Source organism: Temnothorax curvispinosus, unplaced genomic scaffold (assembly GCF_003070985.1).
Source record: "Temnothorax curvispinosus isolate PA1 unplaced genomic scaffold, ASM307098v1 QBEX01006086.1, whole genome shotgun sequence".
NCBI classification, from domain to species: Eukaryota; Metazoa; Arthropoda; class Insecta; order Hymenoptera; family Formicidae; genus Temnothorax; species Temnothorax curvispinosus.
In genome coordinates, this window is record NW_020215866.1 from 848,894 (window position 1) to 875,032 (window position 26,139).

Sequence of the window (26,139 nt, forward strand, 5' to 3'; positions counted from 1 at the left end):
TTAATTACGCAATTTTTGCGCGCAAAACAGCCCATCGACAAAAGCGTAATATAATATGTTTACACGTTGAAAGCTGCGCGCCCGGGGTCTCTCTTTCATGCGAATATCGCGATGATAATAAATAGGGAACGTTATCTCTCGCGTTTACGAGAGAAGTAAACTAAACGACTCTTCCCCGTAACGAACCTTCGTGTATCCTCGCAAAGCATCCTTAGTGAAGCCGTATGTCAAAGCACAGGTATAGGTTAATTATATTATACGCTCTACATACGCTCTTTACACACGGCCCACGCACCTATATCTATCTCGCGCGCATATGTTTTGTAATCCTTAGTCCTCAAAGGCAGATCTTTGCGCACCTTATGCACGATTAGCTTGATCTCTCCGCGCGTATATTAGACGCTCACCCTTCTGTGAGGGGAGCTGCTTAACGCTCGTGGCTATGTACACAAAGTTCAAGTCAACGATACCTATCCAGTGGCTATCCACTCGCGTTAAATGGTTAAATGATGGGAAAACAAACTTTTTCTATAATAATATCTCTCAAGGACTTCAGGATGCGTTTCAATAATAATGGCATGATACACGTAGTGCAACATTATAATAACAGGCATAATAATAACAGAGATAATAGCATTGTATGTAACAATAATGGTAGTTATTAATTGCAATCGTACTGGCATAATAATTACGAATGATACCACAAAGCGTTGCCGTATATCAAATTTCGCTGTACGCTACAGTGGATTATCTATCTATATCATTCAGCGCGTTTAGAAAATCATGTATTACAAAATGAAGAATTCGAGTATACATAAATACATATTATACTTCTTAATATATTTAAATATGTCGATTCCTTTAAACATATTTGAAGAATTCGCGAATTTGGACAAAAAAATTTCGAGACTGAAAACACAGATATATGATGTATATATATTTCAAGGATCCTGAAGGAGAGAGAAACTGATTTTTTTTCTTTTTCTAATTTAGATATAGCGCACGGAAACTTTACGCCCGAGGAGGCCCCGACCACCGAATCGCCTATTCAGAGTGATGTCTTCGTTGAGAAAAACGGCGCCGCCGAGGGCGAGCTTCCGGTTTCGACGGCGAAACACGACGACCCGACGTACATGGCGATCGTGATCGGCGTGCTGACCGCCGTAATACTTTCACTCGCCGTGGCGATATTTCTGATTGTTTCGCGACACAGGCAACGCAAGTGCTTCGCCAGCCCTATGACCGGTAAAGCCCCATCGCATTTAGGATCCACCTGCGCCACCGTCGAGAAAGGCGCGGCTCTGATGGCGTACACCTTGGAGGACGATGAAAGGTACAATCGATTACTTGTTGAAAAATAAAAAAAAAAATAACGTATAAAGAGGAAACGAAATTGCTAAGAACAGTGCGATCCTAGACAACGTAAAAAAAACCCGGGATGTAATTTCTTTGATACGCTCTCTCTCTCTCTTTCTCTGTCGCGTATATATTAATAGAATTTTCTTACGATTAAAATACGCGCATTGATGAAAAATAAAATAAAATCGCATAATTTTAAAATAATCTTTAACATTGAGCCACAATATTCGAATTGAAATGTGAAATGATATCTTGAATAATTATAATAAACTTTATAATAATTTAAGTAATTAATTAAATATAAATTTAATAGAAAATAACTTTATAATAATTAACCCTTCGTCCGCATAGGTGGGTCGTTTTCGTCCGGGCGAAAATCAAATGTAGTTGTAACTTTTGCAAACGCGTAGAAATGGCGCCACTGCGCATCCGTAAAAAAAGTTATGCTCCCCGAGAACCCGCCTACCGAGTTTCAAGGCGCCAGACCTCCTCCAGCCGTCACAGGAGACACGTAATTCTTGAAAAAACGAGGTTGGCGGCGAACACTTAAGCACTTCATTTCAAAATAATTGCATGCAATATTTTTTTTATGAAAGGTACGTTTTTCCCCTTCAATTTCTTTTTTTATTCATTTCGATATCTTTATTTGTCTTAAAGTTATGATTTTTTGAGTAAAAGATGATTTTACAAGTTGTAGTTGTAGTTGCTCCATTTCTTAAATAAAAAATATGTGAAAAAATTAAATTGCTTATAATTTTATGATTGATACTTCAAATTGAAGGTTTGAATTACCTCCATAAATTTTTTCAGATTTTTTGTAACACTTTAACACTTAAAAAAAAACGTCAAGACGAAAACGACCCACCTATGCGGCGTAAAGGTGCCAAAAAAACGTATGCGGACGAAGGGTTAAATTTGTCAGCTAGTAAGATGGAGCAACTTTGAATGATGTTTATTACTTTTAGTCGGTTCTTATTTATTGCGTGACCATGGATGTCTAGACAGCCGGATATAGGACCATACGAATACTCGCTTTTGCATCGCGAAGCGTGTTTAACGATAATACACGACCGCGTCGTACGAAGCCGTGCTCTCCTCATTTCTTCCAAGTTTGTGTCCACACGCTCAGATGACGGAAGCGGCCTTCCAATAAACTTTCCATCCACCGTGCTCGTTAGCGAACGTCCAATAACGTCTAATAACGGACATCCTCGGGCAATATATCGAGTTTGTGCGGCACGAATGTCTCCAAAGGAGAGATCCTACGGCCGCCTCGTAACTCCGAAGCATCCCGCACCAGGTTTCGGCATCGATCCCTCCCCTCCCGAGCCCCCCTCTATCCGCTTTGTGCAATCCGATATTACAGGTTGCGAGCTTCGTAGCGAAAGAGAGGAACGTGTAACGTGTAACTTCAAGTAGGCGTGCGAATGTTGCGCCGCCGGTCCTTTGACGGACCGCGTGTGCTCCGCACACATGATACTAAAATTCTCGAGCGGAAAATATATACTGCCCTTGAAAACCAAAGATCCGTACAATCCGCAAAGTCGGAGTTATTCCAATACATTTTGTATACGTAATTCTCTTTAAATGCGAGGCGGGTCGAATGTAATATCCGACCACATTGATATTACGATTTAAGTGAGGCTTATGTATTATATGCACAGCTCGAGTAAGGGACTGATAAAAGATGCCTACTGCAATTGGAGTAAATAAATGGTAGATTATATGATAAATATATCAAGTCACATATGTCCAAAAGGGAATAGTTGCACCGTTATTTATTCTTTGCGACTATAATCGGAGAGCGCGAGTGATGTAGCTAAGAAATTATCAGCCATGGTAATCTGACGAGAGATGGAACGCGATCTTAATCGATCGCTCCTCTTTCAGATACGCGGGCGGTTCTCTGCCGACTTTGCCCCGCGATCTCGGGAATCGTCTCCTAGATATCGTGAAGTTGGACGACTACCAAGAGCCGTATCAGGCGCTAAAGTACGCGCCGTACTACAGCTACAGCACCGTCGTTATGGAGATGAAAGACATGATGCTGAACAACAAGGGCACCAACATCAATCACTCAGGTATGCGGCGCTCGAACGCGTCTACACCTACATCTACACACGACATCCATATACCTACATCTACTCGCGACTACTCGCGCACTCGCGCACGCTCGTGCAGACACACATATGTACGCACTCCGCGTACACACATTCGAACAGCCGTGGCTCCTGTGCCAACGGCCGTGCACCTACATACGGTCCCGGCAACAAAGCATTCGCCCTGACCGCAATCAATACGCCATCCCCTTCTGCGCTCGCTCCTCCTTTGCTATATCATCCGCAGCGGTGTACGCGAACGGTGCAGTTGACACGTCGTACGATTATGCGGTACCGGAACTCGGCACGGTACCCCTGCTCAATCAGGATGCCGGCGCCGGCCGCGGGGCGACCGTCTCCAGCGCCACCGGCGATCAGGACAGCTTCTTCTCCAAGAGCTCGCGGGCCACGAAGACCGAGGACAAGAAGGTGACAGATTCATATCTCTTGGCACTTTATGAGATAATTTTATATTCGTTTTTTAATGATGTTAAGGCTTTTGGGCTCTTTCCCTACATCTCATGAAATATGTGACGTCAGAAGCGAGAAATGTTGAAATTTGACACGTTGAGAATTCTTGCATAGTATTTCCAAATAAAAAGATATTTGCTTAAAATAACACTACAGATCACTTCAGCACACTTCGAAAATACGCCGAGTTGAAGTTAAGTCTACCCCTTTCCCTTGACAGTTAATAAACAGCCGTAAAATGAATGTAATACGAAATCTAGTCATGCGCCTGCGCACAAGCCTGCATCGTATCACATTCGTTTTACGGCTGTTTATTAACTGTCAAGGGAAAGGGGTCCTCAACTCGGAGTATTTTCGAAGTGTGCTGAAGTGATCTGTAGTGTTATTTTAAGCAAATATTTTTTTATTTGGAAATGCTACGCAAGAATTTTCAACGTGTCATTTCTCGCTTCTGACGTCACATTCCAACATGGCTGCGACGAGTACCCAGGAACCTTAATTAATGATATAAGCGTCAAGCCCACGAACCTAGATTTCGAAAACCAGAATGTAACAGAAATAACTTTGCAATTTTAAAATGAACAAGATGAAATCTTTCGTTAACTTTAATGGTATCAATATTATAAGAGAAAGGACTCCGCATGATTTATAATATTTTATATGAAAAAAACGTTTTTTCGGTCAATTTTTTTGAATTTTTAATATGTTGTAGTACTTGTGTCTTTGATGAAAAGTTACAAATTTTATCAACTTTCTATGATTAGTTTCTGAGTTATAGGCATTTGAAAATAGCGTTCACCGTTCAGTATTATTATTTTTGCAAAAATTCAACATTTCAAAATATCTAAATACACCTAACCTTTTTGTTTAAAACATTTTTTCATGTACCTCACGGTGTCAGACACATTCAACTCGTAATCAAACACATGGAAGTTTTTTCGAGGGGTTGTTTTAACTCCTAAACATGCTTCGAAGCCGATAAAAAAAAATACGCATTTGTTATTTTTCTCTACTCTAAAACATATCCAATGCCCATCCAAACATATCCAAAATCGGTGAGAGATGATGAGTTCCAAATATTCCCTTGTAAATCTATATAGGAAAATGGGGTGCATGATTTTCATTCAATTGATTGTATGATTGCATGTCTTCTATGAAAATTTGCGGGTTTTATATATTAACTGTTATTCGCTATTGGGTACTTCAACATATTAAAAATTCAAAAAAATTGACCGAAAACGTTTTTTTTATATAAATCGTACGGGATCCTTTAATATAACGAGATCCAATGCAGAAAAAAGATTCTATTAAATATCAATTTTTAATATAAATCAAATTATTTATCTTTATTGGCTTTAGAAAACGTAGGGTTGAAAAAACTTAAAATATTTTTTGGATCTTTGTATGTACACATACGTTAATATTATTTCTCTTGTTTAACATTTATCTTTACGTTATCCAATAAATAGGGTAGAAAAAGTATCTTTAGTTTAATTAGCACGGTATATTATATAATTGTGGGTATTGCAAGACGATGAGAATCTATATTAATCAAGAAAAGGAAAAGCGATGGCATTAACGTTTAACGAATATTGCCGACTGATCTTAATGTGCGCTCTATAAATAAAAAGCCGAAAAAAAGTGCGCGCCGTTGTCGTGCCATTAAACGTAACTTTCCACCGGTCGGAGATAAATTCGCAATTAATAATTTAAATCAATATGGTGGAACGAGAACGGAACATTTGGGGCGGATATACCTCCCGTGGGTACAGTATAACGTAGCTCGTATCCAGAATGCCAGAGCGCTATACGAGGGCGGAAAAGAGCGCGGAAACCCCTCCGGACCGACATCGAGCACGCGAGACGATCCCCTGGGCTCTCTATTGACATGAAAAGAATCACGGGATCGCGGCCGAAGATCAAGTTAAAAGCGAGCGTATAATCGGTATTGACGGATGTTTTTCTCCGGTGTCAACAATACGGCGATACCGTTCGCTGCTGGAGGCCGACAATACTTGATACACATGCAGTAAAAGCTCTCTTTGAAATGTCCGTCCGATTATGCGCACCTTTCATGTATGGGAATAATATATTATAAGTAATATCATCTGACGTTCCTTCTATCATGCAATTACAAGCTATAATCTCTGGATAAAAACGATTGAAACTGTATTGGTGAAATTTGTATCAAAGTTATGCTTGTTTTCTATGAGTCTTACAAGATTCCTCAAATATATGTCTCAAATATATCTAATATTTAATATTTTCTAATCTAGATTCTCTAATCAATCTCTAAAAAATATATAATAGTGTAGATAACTTTACATTGTCGAAATTAAACATATTAATTGAAATCTTTTTAACTTTTTATGATCTTTGGATAAAAAATACTCAACGGTTGAAACTTTATTGGTGAAATTTGCATCAAAGTATGCTTGTTTTCTATGAGTCTTACAAGATTCTTCAAATATATCTAATATTTTTTAATCTAGATTTTATAACTAATCTTAAAAAAAATGTAAAAAAACGATTAGATAATTATTTACATTGTCGAAATTAAACATATTGAAATCTTTTTAACTTTTACTGTTAACTAACTCCGTAACTTTCGTTGAATTATTGTTATCTTCATCACTTTCAGTATCCGTGACTGACATATAAAAATAAAAATTGTTTCGTTATGTTTTCCCAGTATACCTAACTGCGCGACTGTAACTTCCACGCCTAGCACAACGCAAATAATTAACGCGACAGGAGCGACGTGACTTCGGAAAAGGGTAATTGGAACAAATTGCCGAACGCGGGACGGACGGCAAAACAGCCGGCGTGTGACGTCGCTCTGCTTAGACGATAAATCGCTATCGCGGCTCGTCCCACACGCGCCGGAAATAGAGCCGGAGACTGCCGGCATAGTCAACGGGTTGTCCGCGAAATCGATCGATTGATCGCCGTCGTCGCATGGCCTGTAAACGAACTCCCGTCGACAGGACACGTCGACAGGGGTCCTCTCGCGGATACGACCGCCGCTGCAAACCTGCAACCCTCATGGAATGTATCATCATTACGCGGTTCAACGGTTTTCGGTTCAGTCCGCTCCGTTAATTGCGGAGAGAAAGCGCGTCGTGTAATCACGTTTCCAACCGCCTCCCCGCCTCCAGCGGTAAAGCTCATCCAGTCGACATTGCAAAAATATCGCGCAATAGGGGTTGATTTCACGGCCAACCATCCCGGGATCGAGTGTCGGCGAGAGCATACGGCCCGTACAAAATTTTATGACGCAAGTAATCTCTTGTTTTAAGAGCCGTGTAACGCCCAATTTGTCTTAAAGTGGCGACAAAATACAGAAGATACATGTTACAGATGAATTATTTTCTGCAGAAGAAAATGGCTGATTTTTAATTGTATATACAATTATATATTTTAGAAGTAACATTGCGCGCGACTATCTGTTTATTAATGCATTTTCATGAAGAAAATCTCGACAGTCAGCAAGTAAAATATATCTCGCATATTCCTCGATGAAAAATTGTGACAATCTTTCGTTTTTTTTATCAGATATAATTATAATAGACGTAATTATTTTATTTCTATCTTTCTAACCCTAGCTAGCCACACTTTATCGCATTGTCATTTTTATTCTAATTAATATTTTTAGTTTGTAATGTAGGAATTGGAAATACTGAGTCTGAATAAGATGTTCAAGATAATATTAGGTCAAGAAATTTGAGTTTAAACTGATCTTAGAAATTAGAAAATTATGTTATTATGCGAAAACGTTTCTCGTTGTGTTTATTATGGTTTCGAAACGTAAACAGCTTATTCTATCAAATTTTTAATAAACAAATTTGTTTTAATTTATCTTTTAACACCTTTATTATTGCTTGAAAATTGGCCGTTTTTCGCTTTAATTAGCTGTTACTTTCATCGAGCGTAACATACCTAATTATTTTTATGGTGACAATCTTTATTTATATCTTGTTACGAATGCGAGAGGTCGCTCGAGTTATAATCACGCGGCGGACGATTTAGACATTCAAAGTGTTTTGTATTTTTTATTGCACAATATTCTGCCTTGGATCGGGATTCTATAGAAGATATAAGGGAGAATACTTGATAAGCATATTTGCCGCTCTGTTCCACGATCGATTCCCTCGAAGTCATGAATGCGAACAGCTTCTTCACTGTCGAGTGAGTCCTTTCTCTGCGCCGAGATACGCGATGTGTCCCGCGGATAGACACATCTGGTAATCGCGCTTTGCGTATACGGCGTTTCCGCGGCGTGAATCGAGATTGATCCGGGCACAATGCTCCCCAGGACGGGACGCTCCAGATCCGAAAGTGCCCGTGTCTACGTCGAGACGTCTGCGCTTGATTGACACCCGACAGCGCCACTCGAAACAGTCAAAACATTTCACCCCGTGTCGCGCCGAGTCTGGCCTTGACGCTTCGTAGCAATGCCAATCATCCTTCTCCGGGCGGATTCACTGTTATCCGTAAAACGGGGGATTACTCGGCGGTATACACCCGGACGCGTTCGACAATATTTCTTTTCATGTCACTCTCACTTATGAGAGACCATCAGGTTTCAGAACGACTTCCGCGATCAGTTACGTATACGTATCCCCCGAATGAAAATAGACGATCGTGCACACAGCATATTGACCATACGCTGTTGCACGAGTGCGTCCATTTTCCATATGAGTGCAACAATTCGTGTAACGGAATATTTATAGATGTCGTGTATTCCGATCCTTCAAACGATCCACGAGATCCGACAAGATTTCTATATGTTATTTCCCTTTATTTTAAAACGCTTTATTGCAATGTCCTATAATTTTTCACGTATCTCACTGAAATATTCTATAATCCAAGAGCGGAAAAGTATTTCGATGAAAGTAGCGAGCGAGATATATCGCGTCTTATCATCTAACATTCTACGAGTTGGCTTTTACCAATCGATAATACTTCACGACCAATAGAACACTTGTAAGTTGCGCTACAGTTTCCGCGTGCTCGCTCTCTCGTGTACTCGATAATCCGCAGACGTGAACGCGAAGGATCGAAGGGGATAAGGCCGTTTGTCGAATGACGGCCGATAGATTCTGCGATACCCACGATGCGCGCCCTGGCGGGACTAGCGTGATCGCAGATCGTTGATTATCGTCGGATAGCCCGCACAATGCATTTGCTCTTTCGTGTTGCAGTCGCCGACTCAACAGGAGGTACTCTCGGCCCTGAAGAGACGTCTGGAGCAGACCAGCGTACCGCTCTTCCCACGGCATCGCCTTCGCATGCTCTCCAAACTCGCCGAAGGCGCCTTCGGAACGGTAATTGACATTGTTATTACACAATTACACCCCACGAATAATAAGTATATATTCCCAATTAGACACGGGCAATGGATAGATCGATAAACTATCCATCAGCGAACCTTGATTAGTATAACGTCTGTTACGCTAATAAATCGCACGGGCGCTTGATTTTTTTGCGTGATTGGGCACCTGGGGTGATTTTTACACCCAATTAAAAATCATTGTTATTAATTACATCTCGTATATTTTTTATTGTTCTATAATTTATTAGTATTTGATAGTGATTTATTAGTGATTTTCAGTACTTAAGGATAATATAGATTTATTCAACATTATCTATATATATATAAGTACCGTCGTCTGTATGTATGTATGTCTGACCGCGAACTGCTCATTCGTTAGTGGACCGAATTTTTACCAAGGGTACATGAAATAGGGGTAGAATTTCCCGGGGAGTGCCATAAAGTGTATAGTTTTTTGTTGCCGATTTTCTGGAAACCGGTTTTTTTAATTTTTTCAATTTTTTGGGAAATATTGACCGAATCTTAAAGAATTAAATATGAAGTAGGGGTAGAATTTTTCGGGGAATGCTACACTCAGAGAAAAAATTTGTACCAGCAACTATAATTTTTTTTGTTAAACCGACTAGAAATTTGTGGATAAATAGCGCCTCAACTATGTATAATATAGTTGTAATAACAACAATAAATAAATTATTTAAACTACAAGAAAGTAGTGGCATTAACGAAAAATATATTGTGTATGCAAAAGGTATGTTGTAGTAACATGAATAATTATTCATTGTAGTGATATCAACATAATTTTTAGAGTTGTCTAATAAAGAATAATTTCTTATTTGTTAAACTAAAAGATTTATAATTAATATACCTAGGCGACTAGCGCCTGAAAATATCTGTTTTGGTCCCGTAGGGGGTCTCCTTATATACAGGTTGGTGCGGAATTTTGAACTCGAGAGAATGTACGGGCGATGCGACGCCTAGCGGCGTCGATGCAATCTATTTATAATCCAAAATTGATTAATATATATGTGGGTGAACATACCCTGACTGGCGAACCTTAGAAAGATCGCTGGAAAAACCCTGCTGAGCGACCCTAGTTATAGGAATCGATGTTGAATTTTAAACACGCAAAAGTATACTGGCGATGCACAGCGTAGCGGGCGCGAGCCGAACTCTCTCGCCGCGCGAGTCCGCGCTGTCGCCCGCACCAGCTTCTGGAAGTATGCTACACAACAAAAAAATATTTGTCTAAACAATAAGTCAAGGAGTTGTCTAAACTTGAAAAATGTTATTTTCATATCTTGTTTTATGGAGTCTATATAACTATAATAATTATAGTTGAGGCGATATTTAACTTTCAACTAATAGTTGACAAATATTGTTTCTGTGACTATACTTTTATAGTATTCAGTACTATTTAGTTCCTATTACTTTGGAAAACTAGTTACAAGTAGTTAAACTGCAGAGTTGCCAAAAAAATAGTTGCCACAACTATTTAGATTTCTCTCAGTGTATAAAGTATATAGTTTTTTGTTACCGATCTTTTTGGAAACCGGTACCGAAATTTTCCAATTTTTCGGAAATTAATTAATTGACCGAATCTCAAAAAATTGTATATGAAACAGGGGTAGAATTTTCTGGGGAATGCTTAAAGTGTATAATTTTTCGTTACCGATCTTTTTGGAAACCGGTTTAGAAATTTTTCAAATTTCTCGGGAAATATGAAATAAGGGTAGAATTTCCCGGGGATTGCCATGATGTGTATTTTTCGTTACCGATCTTTTTGGAAACCAGTTCAGAAATTTTTTCAATTTCTCAGGAAATAATTGATTTTTTTTTAACCGGTTACGAAGTTTTTCCAATTTTTCTAAAGGGGTTTCCGATTTTTGTTTAAAAAAATGTACGTAATTGTTCTAATTTCTTCAAATTTTGAGATATTAACTGAATTTTTTTAGAGATAATTTTTCGTTATTTTCTTAAAAACAATGCCCAAATTTTTATAATTTTGTAATTAAAATTTTATAATTTTTCGGAGATGGCAAAGACGTGTATAATTTTTCATAATCGATTTTTTGGAAACCTGTTTCAAAATTTTCTAATTTTTTGAGGATGGCTACAATGAGTTTATAGAAAAATTGCTAATAATAAAAGAGTTTTCGATTTCTGTTCCAATTTCCGTAAATTTTGAGATATCAAGCTGAATTTTTTTTATGGATAATTTTTATAGATAATTTTTCGTTACCGATTTTTGTGGAAACCGGTTACGAAATTTTTTAAATTTCTCGGGAGTTAATTGATCGAATTTCAAAGAATTGTATATGAAATAAAGGTAGAATTTCCTGGGGTTTGCTATAAAGTGTATAATTTTTCGTTACCGATTTTTTGGAAAACCGGTTACGAAATTTTCTCAACTTTTCGGGAATTAAAAAAGAATTCGAAGATGTAGGTTAGAGTTTGAGGAGAAAGAATATTTGGGTGCTCCTAATTAATGAGTGAGTTTGGGGAGAGAGGCGCGGGCTCAAAATCTAGTCTTATAAAAAGTAAGAACAAACAAAAAAATATTTAAAAAAATGAAAGAAGCACATTAAAATTACTGTGACGTAAATTTCATTTTTTGATATTGAGGTGTAAAAACCCCAGGCGCCCGTTACCAAGTTAATGCTGATGAAACTTTAACTTTAGAAACTTGCAAAAACAGCTTTGTGACATTTGTCATCTAGTATATTATAACTTATACTCTCTAATTTGTTTTGAAAATTATCTGGTGTAATTTTGAGAGATATGGAATTACTTTAGTGTAACGTAGAAAAATGTTACGCCTTACGCCGTTATAACAATTAATTTATCAGCGTTATCCGTTGCCATGTATAATTGTACACGAATATAAAGCAAGTTCGCCCTATCCCGCGTGAATTTGCGCGATGTGTCGCAACTCCTCCGTCGACGATCGCGAAATCAATCCGTTTGTTGGCCGCGCGGCGCAGCGCGCACAGGCAATTCAACGTGCACAGGATGCGCAACAATACGTCGATTAATGAAGTGCCCGGGACGCGTTATTCTTCGCCGGCACAATGGCGCCTCGTCGGGGTCGTCGAGGATAATCAGTTTAGGATGCGTTAGAGCGGCTAATAATTCCCTTTTGTTTCCTGCCTCGGGTACCAACGCGTCGTTAATGATGACAGGCGAGCAGGAGGAGGAGGACGAGGAGTAGTAGGAGGAGGAGGATCGCCGAAATGTTCGCTCGTTCGTTTCGCACAGTTCGCCAGTTGCCGCGTCAGACTTCCGTGGACGCGGATGCATCCGCATATGCAGACGCGATCGTGCGAGACTTCCCACGAGTACGCAAGATCGGTCACGTCGATCTCGAGTCCCGGTCGACTTGCGAGATCGTCGAATCTCTTACGCGGAAATCGCAAAAGGATACAATCGTAATGTGTTACGCGATGCGTACGACAATCGATCATTTTTTTTACTTCCGTTCTAGACTTGTAGGCTACGATTACTACGGCTCAGAAAGTTCTCTGAATGTAGTTTTACATATTATCGGTTAATGAAAAGACTATCATAATCTCATCATAATTTTATCATAATCTTAAAGTAAGGGAAGGATAAAATTGCAAGACAGACTTTTCTTGGAACTATAAAATATGAGAGTAAATTGTGTGTATTTCTCTTGGTTTGTATTTATTTAAATTTTACTGTATTGCAAAAGAATCTGCATTTTCTTTAAAAATAATACGCTAAGATTAAAAACAGAGAAGAACCTTTGTTGTATAATTGAAAAACCAAGTAAAAATTACTGATCTTGCAAAATTGTTATTTATCTAAACGGATAAAATATAATCGATAAATAAAATTAGCCAAGAGTTGACTTTATGCAAAATCACGTACGACGAGATTTCACCAAAATTACAACAGAATTTCAGTTATTTCTGCAAAATTTACCCCGATCATGAGTAATTTCCATGCATGTACATAACGCAATTCAAACAAATTATGCATATAAAGGTATACGTGGCGGAAGCTGAAGGGATTCCGGAATACGGAACGACGACTACCCTCGGCAAGCGACTCGTCGCCGTCAAGTTTTTACTGCCGGAAGCCAGCGAGAAGGAAAAGTGAGTATACACGTCCATATGGAAGCCGAAATTTGCATTCTGTTTCGTTATGCCATGGTGACGCTTGATTGAACGAGAGCATGCCTTTCTCTAACACGTTTCATTTTCACGTGTACAACGATAAACTTTTTACGTCCATTATGTGGAGACGCGTTTCCATGTCTGCTATCCGATCGCATTCGCGACTTTTATGCATCATTATTGATATCGACCGACATACAGATCATAAGTTACTTCACTCCCGGAACAGATACGATCGATAGTCAACGTTAAAAAAATGCGATCCAGGCTTATCGTGAGACAAATTGATCGTAAAATGTTAGATGAAGAAGTACACTCAGATTTAGTAAACTTTTTATGCATTAGTTAACATTTCTATGCACTAACATAAATATTAAAGGATGAAATTTAAACCAATACCTTGAGATAAATAACATTTTGTTATTTTTAACTACCATGTGTGTTAAAATTTATTATTTTCACACAGAACAGTAATATTATTTTAACTCTATTTTAGTTAAATTAACGTTGTTTTAGTTAACTTAATGACTAAAATTGAATAGGAGTTGAATGGCGACCTATATAGGAATGGTTAAAAACGACTAAAATTGAGTATATTTGACTCAATTTGTGTATTATTTGACACTACGAATGGATAATAGTGCATTCTCGGAATACACATTCGAAATATATCTAGAGAAATATTTCGGCCATTGCGCGCGCGTTAGTTGAAAACAATTTTCAGCTCAATAGCCCACGGTATCGAAATTTACATAAGAGGAAGTATTTTCGCGAGATGGAACCGGGAGTTCGCGTAACAGCATAAGGCACACGTCCAAAAATGCGGAAAAAGTGGGCGGCAAACTAAATTATACGAGAGCGACCGTTCTCGTGGCAACAGCACGTGATACATCGAATTTGGAGATAGAGAACGAGCAGTCCCCGTCTGTGTTCTCCGAATGCACGCGACGACCCGCGTCGCGGCGCGACGTCCGCCGAGGAAGCCCCGCGGCGGCGAAACGTCCGGATATACCGTTCCCGGACGATCGTTCTCGCGACTATCTCGCGTCAGACATCAGAAAAAGGCCAGTTCGATTCCACGAATGGAACGGATTTGCATACAATGACCGGGAGGGAGATAGGGTATCGGGTCCGACTGTGGCGCGCACCACGGGCCGATGTTGCGCGGAACGAAGGGCGGGAGACCTCGTAGCGGAGATGACAAAGCTTCCCACCGACGAACATCGACGAAAATCGACGGCACTCTCCATTGGATACCGCACCGCCTGGTGTACACTCCTGGCATCGAAGCCGAAGAGAAATGTCGTCGACTCCGTCCACGGAGCAATCTGTCGGACGTCTCAGACGACGTGAACGGAGAATAGCGAGCAATTTGGCTGATTTAGCGTGCAGTAGAGTGTGTCTACTTGTACGAGGAGTTTCGCTGCATATTGCAATTCCGTAACAGAGTGCACCGGCATGATGCATCACGTTGTGTGCGAAGTGATTGCACAAGCATCTTACGAAAGTGATTAATTTATGTATTGTTAACCATTACCTCAATCGACACGTTTTATCGACGTTTCGCTATTTAGTTCCGTGAGAATCAATTTTCACATAATCAATCCATTCGTTAAACCTTTACAAAAATGCGAAACTCAAGCGAGAGCTATAAATAGGTATCTGAACATTTGAAATCACTTAAATAACAAAGGGCTTAGAGCCGTGACAGGATGTTTGTGTCGATAATAATATTTCTGTATGATTTTTATTTTATATTACAATTCAGTGAACTGCGCGCCGAATATTTTTTGGTCTTGAAACACACAGCTCTAAGTTTTGTCGGAACAACAAATCCACATACTTAAACCGATAATCGATTTAATTAATCGATGCTAATAATTAAGTGTAAAGGAATGTAATTAAAAGAAGATCAACTTTCAAGATTGCCGGAACAATCTCCGCGGACAAAAATCGTGACAATTCTGTCGATCCCGTATATATAACGACTAGATACACATACGGTTTCCGAGACCCGTCGTATTTTATCTCACGCGCAAGAAAGATCTTCAAAAGATCTTCGGTGTATCCTCAACATCCGCTCACGCAACAAGCTCCTATCGCGCGGATGGCTTATAGCATCTCGTGACTGCATCGGCGAGTTCGCCCGCCGCATCGAAACGCGAGCAACTGTTGCGACGTATGGGAACCGCAAATCCGCACTCTTAGGTACACCGTTAAATTTGTAGTGTCGAATTATACTCAATTTGAGTCAATGTTAATCATTCCTTCTACTTAATATGTCATTAATTTAACTAAACCAATGTTAATAACTAAAATGAAGTTAAAATAATACTGTTCTGTGTTAAAATAATAAATTTCGACACACATGATAATTAAAACTGACAAAATATTATTTAACTCAAGGTACACTGGCACTGGTTTAAATTTCATCCTTTAATAATGCATGCAACATGTCGCGAGAGATACCTCTTTGCCGCGTCAATTCGTTATTCTAATACCTATATTAATTACATTTTTACTGCATAATTAACTTTGTATTCTAATTTTGTTGAATATATTTGAGATTGATTTTTTTATTTATGCTGTTACGCGTTTTATCGATCCTTTTGCAAAATTTACATTGCCTACATACCATTGCGTACAGTCTAACAGGTGATCGTAAGGGTCTGTTACGCGATTATAAATAAAAAAGGTACAACGAGGGATGCTCGCATCCCCCGCTATGCTAACGACAGATAAGAAATGTTTTATACGCCATGCGTATCACAATGCGCAACTCGCGCGGTGATACTTTATTAAAAATAATGCATCGGCTCGATTGCTCCGATTTGTGTTCATTCGAGGCAAACGACGGATAGTAAAACTCCTGATGTTTAAGGAAAGCTCCAATGATCTTGTCTCCTTCATATATTACATATATTATAACGGTAACCCTCCAGAGTAACCTTCAAAAGGTTTTAGCCAGCTCGTTGTTTATTAAAAAGTTATTAACAAAATAAATTTGATGAGTAGAACGTAATTTTCTGACACATGTACATTTAAGAAAATATTTACGCACATACGTGAGCCGTACAATAATAAACCTTGTTTGTAAAAAATTTGGAAGTATATTTTTTGGTTATAAAATATAACCTAACTCAACCCCTATATCATTGTAACATTAATGTTGCATGCAACAGAGATGCTTCGCATCCTGTTCTGCCCAAAAATATATTTACAAATTTTTTATAACAAGGTTTATATCATTGTATTATTTCGCAATTTATCTTGCAGAATTTTTATTTCAAAAAATATACGATTTTGATGAACGCATCGATGCTTTCTTTGAGGTAATGAGTTTTATGTGTCCATTAGATTGATCAAATATAATTTAAAATTTTCGTTTTGTACGTATATTATTTTGTACATTAAAGAATGTATTATATAGAATATATTATTATAAGTATATCGTTTTGTTATGACAATTACAAAAGAATGGCTTTATTTTTTTTTAACAGTACTTACTATTTGTATGATAAAATTAAAAACTGTATAAAGTATAAAAAACAAGACTACTTTTTTTTGTCCTTTTGATTCATATCGTATATTATAGAATTCTAACTTTTTTGTTAACAACTTTTTAAGGTAGTTGTATCACAAAACCCATTTTCATAGGAATCTTTTAAAATTTGAACAGCATATTAATGCAAACACGCTCTACACACACGTGGAAGTAGAAAAAGCTTGACTATACCAAAGTTGAAATAATGGAAATCAAACTTAGCACTTTTTACATGTACTAGACACTATACAGACGCGCGCGCTTCGCGCGCGCCATTTAGCTTTAACATTATGCTATTATATAATAATTGCGACACGACGCGGGACGATTAACCTCGCGACACGACGCGAGCTAGCTGTCACATCATGACACACACGACGCACTACACGCACGAAACTCGCCACACTCCGCGATGACAGTCCCTCACGGGATGAAGCAAGCTACGGCGCGGCAATCAATCGAGATAGCCAATCGGCATCGCGGAAAAGAGGCTTCAATTTTACGATACAAACGAAATTCACTCAGGTAACACGCCTTTTTTAAAAGTGGAAGTGGATCGTAGGACGAAAACGGCTTCCTATATCACGTTTGTAATTGTAGCGATCAAACTACTCATAGGATTTTAATGAAAAACAAAGAGATGACAAAAGAGACTTGTAAAAATATTCTTACAAAAGTACAAAACCCTTATCTATTTAGTTTTGAAGCTATTGTTACACAAAGTACACAATTTCTCATAGCGATGGACGCATACGACAGCTAACCTGTAAAGATCTTGCAACACTGCGCATATGAAGATTAGATATATATGTAGTTCAGACATTGCCGCTAAGGCTTTAAGTCTTTTCTTTAATACTTTTTTTAAATTAATCTTCCTTTGTAACGTTCAACAGACATTTTCGCTTCTATTTCTTCTATTTATTCAAAATAACCTCGATAGCATACTGGTATACTGACATTACTGACGCGAGTGAAAACAGTAAAAACAGTACAAGCTCAGTCAAAAGTTTTACACAGATAAGTAGAGTTTTCATACATTATCGTATTGCAGTGTGACCATTATTTTTGATTAATACTGTCGCGATACAACTACCTTAATAAACAACGAGCAACGACTAAAACGTTTTGAAGTTTACTTGTTATATAGGATAATCTTCATAATATAAAAAATGTGAAGGACAAGGTCATTGGAGGTGCCTCCCCTAAACAAAAGTTTTACTCGACGGGTTATCACTCGTTATCTCTGCGAGCTATCGAAATCACAATGATAAAGTTTCGTCACTTTAGAAGTTGCTAATTTGTTAAGATCTATTTGCTACGCGCAAGTTCCACTTTTACTTCAAGAATTGTAACTCAAGAAGTTATAATTAAATCCAAGTGCAATTTTTTTAATGCTTTTATACCGTTTCTCGAAAGTTATCCGTTAATAATAGCCTTAAGTTAATAATTATCTTACGTACAATGCTCTTGTAGATTTATATTTATTATAATGCCATTAAGATAAAAATCGTTGTCGAGAAGACAAAGGATATTTTCGCAGTCATAGATCGAAATTAAACTACGAATTCGGCATCACGTTCGCGGTACCGTGAACACCACCAACGCATGCAGAATCGGGGGGATTTCTGTATAACCGCCGATGTCAGCGGCACAAGAGGAGGGAAGATTGAACCGCGAATACGAACTTTCGGCTAATGCGAAGTCATTAACCTGCCCTAGGAGCGGCGCCGCGGTAACGCTAAACGGGCTATTTTGCATATAGTGGCCAACGACAGGACCATGTGTTTCGCCCACGCTGCCGGGCTCGAAGGACTATCGCGCGCGACGCCAGCGGGATTCTTAGTTTACGGGGAATCGATACGCAGGGCGCCGCGTGCCGCAGTTTTGTTAACGGTCGCGTTAAACTATCACGCGAGAGTGCCATTATCAAGCCGATCGTAAGTAAGGCCGGAGTAACGATGCTGTGCGTGGAAAGGCGCGTCGCGCATATGTGTACTCTTGTACTCTATAGCGCTGGAAAGCGCCTTCTCTTATCCGGGAAGTACGCGACCCAACGAACTGGACGGCGACTGCGGTCGTTAACGTTGTACGAGCGTCGGGATCACAATGCAGAGAGCGCGCAACGCGATATGAGAGTCATTATCTGGGACGGACAACGCGGTGATTCTCGTTGCTTTAACGCGATATCAAATTTACTTGCCGTTGCCTTGTTATTTTGCACATATATTTATATATTTCGTATTTCTCACATATCTAAACACATGAATATACATTTCGTGTCTCGCGTTTTAATCCTCCGTCTGTATACGTGGGTCTACGGCGTCCGAGCCAAAATGATTTCTGCTCGTAACTGTAAAACTTGCAAGTCTGCCAGAAAATATTAAATAAACGATGTTTTTCAAAATGACTATAAAATCGTCAACTGTAATGTAGACAGATGTTTCATGAATTTTTTCAGATATTTAAAAATACTTTAAGGTAGAGAAAAATAGCGTTTGTAGCGTCGAACGTGACAGACCCACGTGTACACTTCGAGGGTGCAAAAGAACGGAGGATTGAAGATCTGTCTTCAAAATTGTATAACATAATCACCTCAATAATTGATGCAAAATCGAACATGAAATTAGACTTCTTTCATTCTGAGAAGTTTCCGCGAGATTAATTAATTACAGTATTAGTAATAAGTCACCGAAGAACTGGGTTAATCCCGCACAGGTTGGACTTCCAAAGAGACGTGAGGATTCTGGCAGCTCTGGAAGATCGCAATATCGCACGGGTCCTGGGCGCCTGTTACCGCGAGGAACCGTATTGCGTGGTAATGGAATATCTGGAGCACGGGGATCTTTGCCAGTTTCTCAAGACGCATATCACTGCCGAAGACGCGCATTCCATGCCAATTGGCGTCAAAACACTCAGGTAACTTTCCAGCGACACATTTTGGGATTAATCAAGGGTCGGCACTCGGTATAATTCTCCTCATATACGACTAATTTTTCTTAAAATTGTTAATTAGTGTTAATGCCTATTAATCGTTAATTTTTAAATTTGAGACAAATTACTCTTGGATTGTCGTGATAATCACTATTTTTTGTTCTTTTATTTCGTTAAAATTACTGTATCGCCCTCAATTATTTTCCTGCTGACTTGTTATTTTATTGATATAGTGAAAGAGCAATGTTTATCAAAACATTCGCTGTCGTTTTTCCGAAAAAAATGGCACGCGTGCAGGATGTTTCATGTAACGATCGCTGCGGAAATTGAACGTTCCCAAATAAAAGCAACGCAATATCTTCAAAAAATATCAAATTGGAGTACCTTTCGTGAATAAAATTGTGAAAAAGTCATGAAACGCACATATCTATGCGTTTGAAAGCAATATCCTGCTTTGTTAAAATATATACATATATACAAGTATATATATATATTTGGCTAATGCGATATAAAGATTTGTGATCATTATATGAGACGTTCCCTGAAAACGCAGCTAAATATATTAATGTCATGACGATTAATCTTCTCATTACCTCGCATCAAAGTATTTAAAAAATCCACGATCGCGTCTTTAGCGACGATAGGTATATAAATTTCAATTTGCATATACCGGATTCCTTGTAGCACCAATAAAATGTCGCGGTATCGACCTTTTAATTTTGCATGTTGAAACTACTGATATTCCGCCGAAGTCTCATGAAAGATAAAAAAAATGTTGAAATCGACTAATCAAATGCTCTCAATACTTCTAAAAATATCAAATGTCGTAATATGTACGCCTATATACATATGTATTCTGCTTGAAAATTATCAGAGAAATGCATATTGTCTAATCTCGAGTCGTTGAGATCTCGAAGACCGTCATATCGTGTCATAGAAAATTGCAATTTTTTTAAGAAAGAAATTAATTACATTATCTAGCTGTACAAATCCGAGAAGAAATTCCGATTCTTTATTAACTTTGGCATTGTTCGATAACTCGTCTGTTGTAATGTTAACGCTGAGATATATGAGTATACTACCATAATACGTAGATATGGCAACGCACTGTTGTTACCGAGCTTAAAGTATTCAAGATTACGGCAGCCGAAGTGCTGCAATCGTCTCTAACGAACCGGAGCTCGGTTTCGTTTCCAACGAGCTGCCGTCGCTGAAGTTAACACGCAATAAGTTTCTCCCGCACGCCGCGCGCGAGAGAGAGAGTTTGACGCGTTTATTAATCGTGAGCGACGCACAGCGTCCTGACGCAGCCTCCACCTTCCGGATTCCCGTCGACCTACACCTCGGAGGAGAATCCCTCCGAGGGCGACGGCGGCGGTCGGGCGTATTCAAGTGCGCGCGAATACCTTAACTTCGTCGTCAGGAAACTCACGCCGCTTCGTCGTCGTTTCAGTTTCAACTGTCTCATCTACATGGCGGCGCAGATCGCATCGGGCATGCGGTATCTGGAGAACCTGAACTTCGTTCATCGGGATCTGGCTACTAGGTGAGTACAATGGGACTTTGCCGAAACAAATCTCCCGCGGATTCGCTTTCATCTCTCGAGAATAAACTTACGTATACGGGGAGGCTTTATCGTCCCCGACCGGTATTCACTATGTATCTAAACACTCGGGTTCTCGCCTTCGATTTGCATGGTATTACGATGTATATTATACATTAATAGTATACATTAAGCGACACAAGCTTGTGGGCAAACGATCGTTATTAATTCTCTATAATTTTTTTATATATTATAATTACATGAGAATTTTTTTATATATTAATTATTTGATATAATTTTAACCTAGCTCGCTACACTCCAGTGGACCGCTGAACGTTTTTCGGTTTTCTAGTTTTTACAATTTTCTAGTTTCCTTATAACAAGTTCAGTTTGTTCAAATCATTTTTTTGGCCTGATATGATCATAAACATCTTATTCAAAGTCTGGTATTTCTAATTTCTACAGTACAAGCTTAAAAATATTATAATTAGAATGAAAATGACAATGTGACGAAGTCGAGTGGTCTCACAGACCGGAGTGTGGCGAATGAAAGACTCGAAAATAAGTATGGCTAGCTAGGGTTAAAAATCAAGATTATATTGCATACCTCTTTTTATCACATCTGCTATAGACGGTTGTGTGTGTAAAAATCTTGTTATACTCCGCATGCGATCCTTAGATTAAACGAAATTGGAGAACGAGAGTCAGAGATTTGAATACAGACGTGAATATGAAGCTCTTTCTCGCGCGAATGCATCGACGCGTGTCGAGGAGATGTAAGATTACAAGGGAATCTTCTCGGTCGACGTGACGCGAGGAAAATTACAAACGCTTCCGTGGCGCGGCAACAATATGCAGCAGGATTTATAATTCCTAACGCGCATCCCTGGAGATGATTCCCGTCGCGAGGGGAACCGGTTGAAAAACGCGATGTATATCCCCCGCCCCGCCGCGCGCCGTACGCGATTTTTATTGAAAAGTAATTTCGAAAGTCGGTCGCGAAATCAAACGCACGGAAGAGGTATATGGCGCGAATATCGCGGCATGGTTTTTACGTTATTGCGGAAGGGATAAATGGGATCCGTTGCCGCTCTTGATTTATCTCCTGACGTAAATTCATTCATCCCTCTCCCTCGTGGGGGGCGTACTTTTTCCCCGTCTCGCTTTCCGCTTCATCGGGCTAACAAGACTCTTCGCGATCCGTGCTATCGACTTTAAATCGTCGCGAATCGAGATTATCTTTCGACGAATATGTGCCCCCTCTCGCTGCGATCTCGCTCGAGAGATTGTGCCGTCCGCTTTAATTGGCACAGTCTAATAACTAACAGAGATGTTCTCGCGGTGTGTGGTTGTACATCGGGAACGTGTATAGGTATACGTGTGGAGGGAGGATTTTACCACGTCGAGAACCTGTTAAAACGGGAGACGGGGGCACCGATATCGATTCCCTCCCCCCCCCCGTTACACTCTCACGATGAAATTGAATTATACCAACCCCCGCAGCGCATTTCCATAAGCCCCAAAACAAACGGAGCCGGGAACCGCATGGGAAATCAACGATTTGTTAGTGAATCGTCGCGAGGAATGCAGTGAGAAGAGCAGTTTGCCAACGGTAGTCCGGGCCTCGGTGTGTAGAAAATTTCTACGTTTTATTTTATTTTATTTTATTTTTATTCGACCGCGTTCAATCGTCGTAACTATCTCGGATCAGCTTCTAATATTGTGTCCCTCTCAGACTGCTCGCGGAGTGATTCCTCCGGAGTTTTTCGCAGGAGCAATCCCAAAGTGCGCGCGACTTCGAGCACACAATAGCTACCTTTCTCAGTCCAATATAATGGCCTAATATTTGTCACGTTCGCGGTCGATTTTTCTTTCAAGCACTAAAAGGAATCTCCGCCCCTCATACGCATTAAGTATAAATCGAGATTGTCGGGGAAGGGCCGATTATGGAGATATTGTCTGAAAAAAAAGGAGCGCGTGTATTTTTTATACATTTCGATCCAAACGCGTCTTAAACTTAAAAGCACAAGAGGTTAAAATTTAAGAAGCCTGTGCTAGTAGTGAAATTTTAATGCTGGAACTTGCCGATTATTCTCCTTGAATTTTCCATTGACTACGAGTAACGCGCAGACGCCAGTAAAACTAATGAAAATACTGCGTTAATAAAATGTGGGCTGCATCGATCTACCTCGTAGATATTATAATTTTTGAATCAATTTCACAAATTGCGTAATTTATTAATTAATTATTCTACCGCGACACACTTTGAAAAGTACTTTATATATTTTTTCTTCGTACTCTCTGTATGCTTTCAAGCGAGCTCCATTTAATTTCCAAGCTCTTCTCAAATTGCATAAGTAAATTTATGATGATCTTCATACGCCGCACATAATGTATACAGTGACCGCAGTATCGATAATCATCGATCTACGAATACAAAGTACACATCGTATATGGAATGAAGTCCATCTACGTGGCTGTTATTGAAATGCAATGGCCATCTCGCCGAATCGATAGGACGTTTAGATGCACATATGTGCATATATGTATATCTTCCGCATATACACACGCGGGCGCACATTCGCGCACAAACCGCCGAGCTCTCGTAGCACGTGAGACCTAGTTTCCGGCTGGACAGTGTCTCTCAAACGCCTCGCTCGTAAATCTTAATGTAATAGCGAGAGACACTTCCTGCGAAGCTTTCATGAACGATATCAGCCCTGTCAGCATTCCTGAGGGCTTTTGACACCGATTCGACCCGTTGATTGCAGAAATATCGTTCAGTAGTGTCGTCAGAACTTTTGTGTCGTCCCCTGTCTCACGTACTTCACCGTCATGCACAATTAAACCGATAAAATGTTTATTTTAAGATTAATAGAAATATGAAATATATAAGTAATTTGAAATGTATAATTCAGAGTTATAATTTTAAATTTATACTAATAATATGTAGGTACTGTAATATGCTGGTTGATGTTCGAAATGAGATATTTAATTTACGCTGTTTCACATTTTCATGACAAAGTGCTAATGGTGTTGCAAATTTCAAAATATTTTCGTGGAACGTCGACGTCTGCGAGATCGCGGCGGCCAATGCTTTGTTTAAATTTTTAACAAGCTGCGCGCGGAATTTTTATAAAATTTAAGCGACACTCGCGTCAAAACCGCGACGCGCGACGCGTTATCCCTCTCTGTGCTTTTGCGAGGAAAAAAGCGCGGGGATACGATCCGATCGCGTTGCAAATAGATCGATGCCTTTTGTATAGGCGCCGGGATTTAATCAAAATTTAATCAGAATTTAATGGCACACCACCGCTGAACTTCCACTTTGATGGCACACGTCAGCGTGACGAACCGACGATATTCAGTGAAATACGCGACCGTATGGGAATTCCACCGTGGGGCATAAATTCTTCCGTGACTGGCGGCGTCAAAAGAGAAATGGACATTGCGGGTATCAATGGTGCGCGCGCGATACTTTCAAAATGCATTTTTACCCTTTCCTATTCGAAGGACCTTTGCGCGCGCGATTTATCTATCGCGCGATAAACGAGAAAGAGTGAAGCGAAACATTTTTATTCATTTAAATCGAACCTGGCGTGGGATTCTCCGTGCTATAGAGTTTAAAACGTTATCGGAACCGGTCGGTCGGGTATACCGAGAGAATGTTCTCTACAGACTCCTCTCTCGCCCGAGACAAACTGCCAATCCATCGTAGCCTCTTATTTCATTCGCGAGCGCGCGGTATAGCTATAGAGTCATTGTCGGGGCCAAGTCGAGTGAAAAAGGAGAAAGGGATCGATTGCTGATCAAACGGTAATGCAATTCAATTGGCTCGAATGGAAAAAGAATACCGACGAATGAGAAGATCGATTGCTCTATGTAATGCTTTAAAGATGGAAAAGATAGTGGATTTGCAGTTACGAGGGGTGTTTGTCCAACCGGAAGAAACATCAGGATCGGTGTTGTATACGCTCGATGGTATAAAATCTCGCGTTATAATACGACTCTCGCCAATAACGCTGATAATGTTACTCTACTAATGTGCGACATCGGAGATTGGCGATAGCGTGGGCATCCTGCGAATAAACGTGCTGCTCTAAAGGAGCAGGAATAGCAAAAGCCCTGGCATTCTGTATTCCAGCGTGTAGGTATTTCGCATTCCGGTAGAAGAGATTTCCTTCATCCTATTTTGAATCGCAAATGTACCGGACGAGTTTTCTTTCGTTTTTCCTTTCTGGCAACAAGTGTAGAGATAGTACTCAATATTAATATGTTTAATATTTTTTTACCATTGTGTTTGTTACATTCAAAATATCACGAGAATTTAGTTTTGCAATCTCTAACTTCCATTTAGCCAAAAATATGATATGAACATTTCTGCTCTTCCGCGGAAAATATACGTTCTGCAGATGCTTTACTAAGAGATCCCAAAATACTTCCGTTCGTATTCTCTCTCTCTCTCTCTCTCTCTCTCTTGCAGCAAACCTGTAAGCTTCTATTTGCAGCGAGTATAGGCAAACTTTAATACTAAAATGTTGCGCGTTTTTAACTCGTAATGCAATCATTCGGCCTCGCCGATCCCAACATTGGGATTTAGAATGCAACTTCGAGCGATAAAGGAGGCCGCACGATTCTCCTTATCCACCCTCGAGAATACCGAAGGCTGGCGCGTAGAAGAATTTTATTCTCCGCTGACGAGAGCTTACGCGTTCGAACAA

At 39.5% G+C, this 26,139-nt stretch overlaps 1 protein-coding gene across 2 annotated transcripts in view; it reads left to right on the top strand.

Annotated features, from left to right (window-relative positions):
• LOC112455431 (epithelial discoidin domain-containing receptor 1-like) overlaps positions 1–26,139 on the top strand; it is a 190,476-nt gene that overhangs the window by 154,950 nt on the left and 9,387 nt on the right. For both annotated transcript variants that reach the window (XM_025017330.1, XM_025017331.1), the window contains exons 8-14: positions 994–1,333; positions 3,250–3,440; positions 3,706–3,887; positions 9,134–9,256; positions 13,270–13,379; positions 19,660–19,860; positions 21,329–21,421. In XM_025017330.1, coding sequence (XP_024873098.1) covers positions 994–1,333; positions 3,250–3,440; positions 3,706–3,887; positions 9,134–9,256; positions 13,270–13,379; positions 19,660–19,860; positions 21,329–21,421 — 1,240 coding nt within the window. The remainder of the gene's footprint in view (positions 1–993; positions 1,334–3,249; positions 3,441–3,705; positions 3,888–9,133; positions 9,257–13,269; positions 13,380–19,659; positions 19,861–21,328; positions 21,422–26,139) is intronic.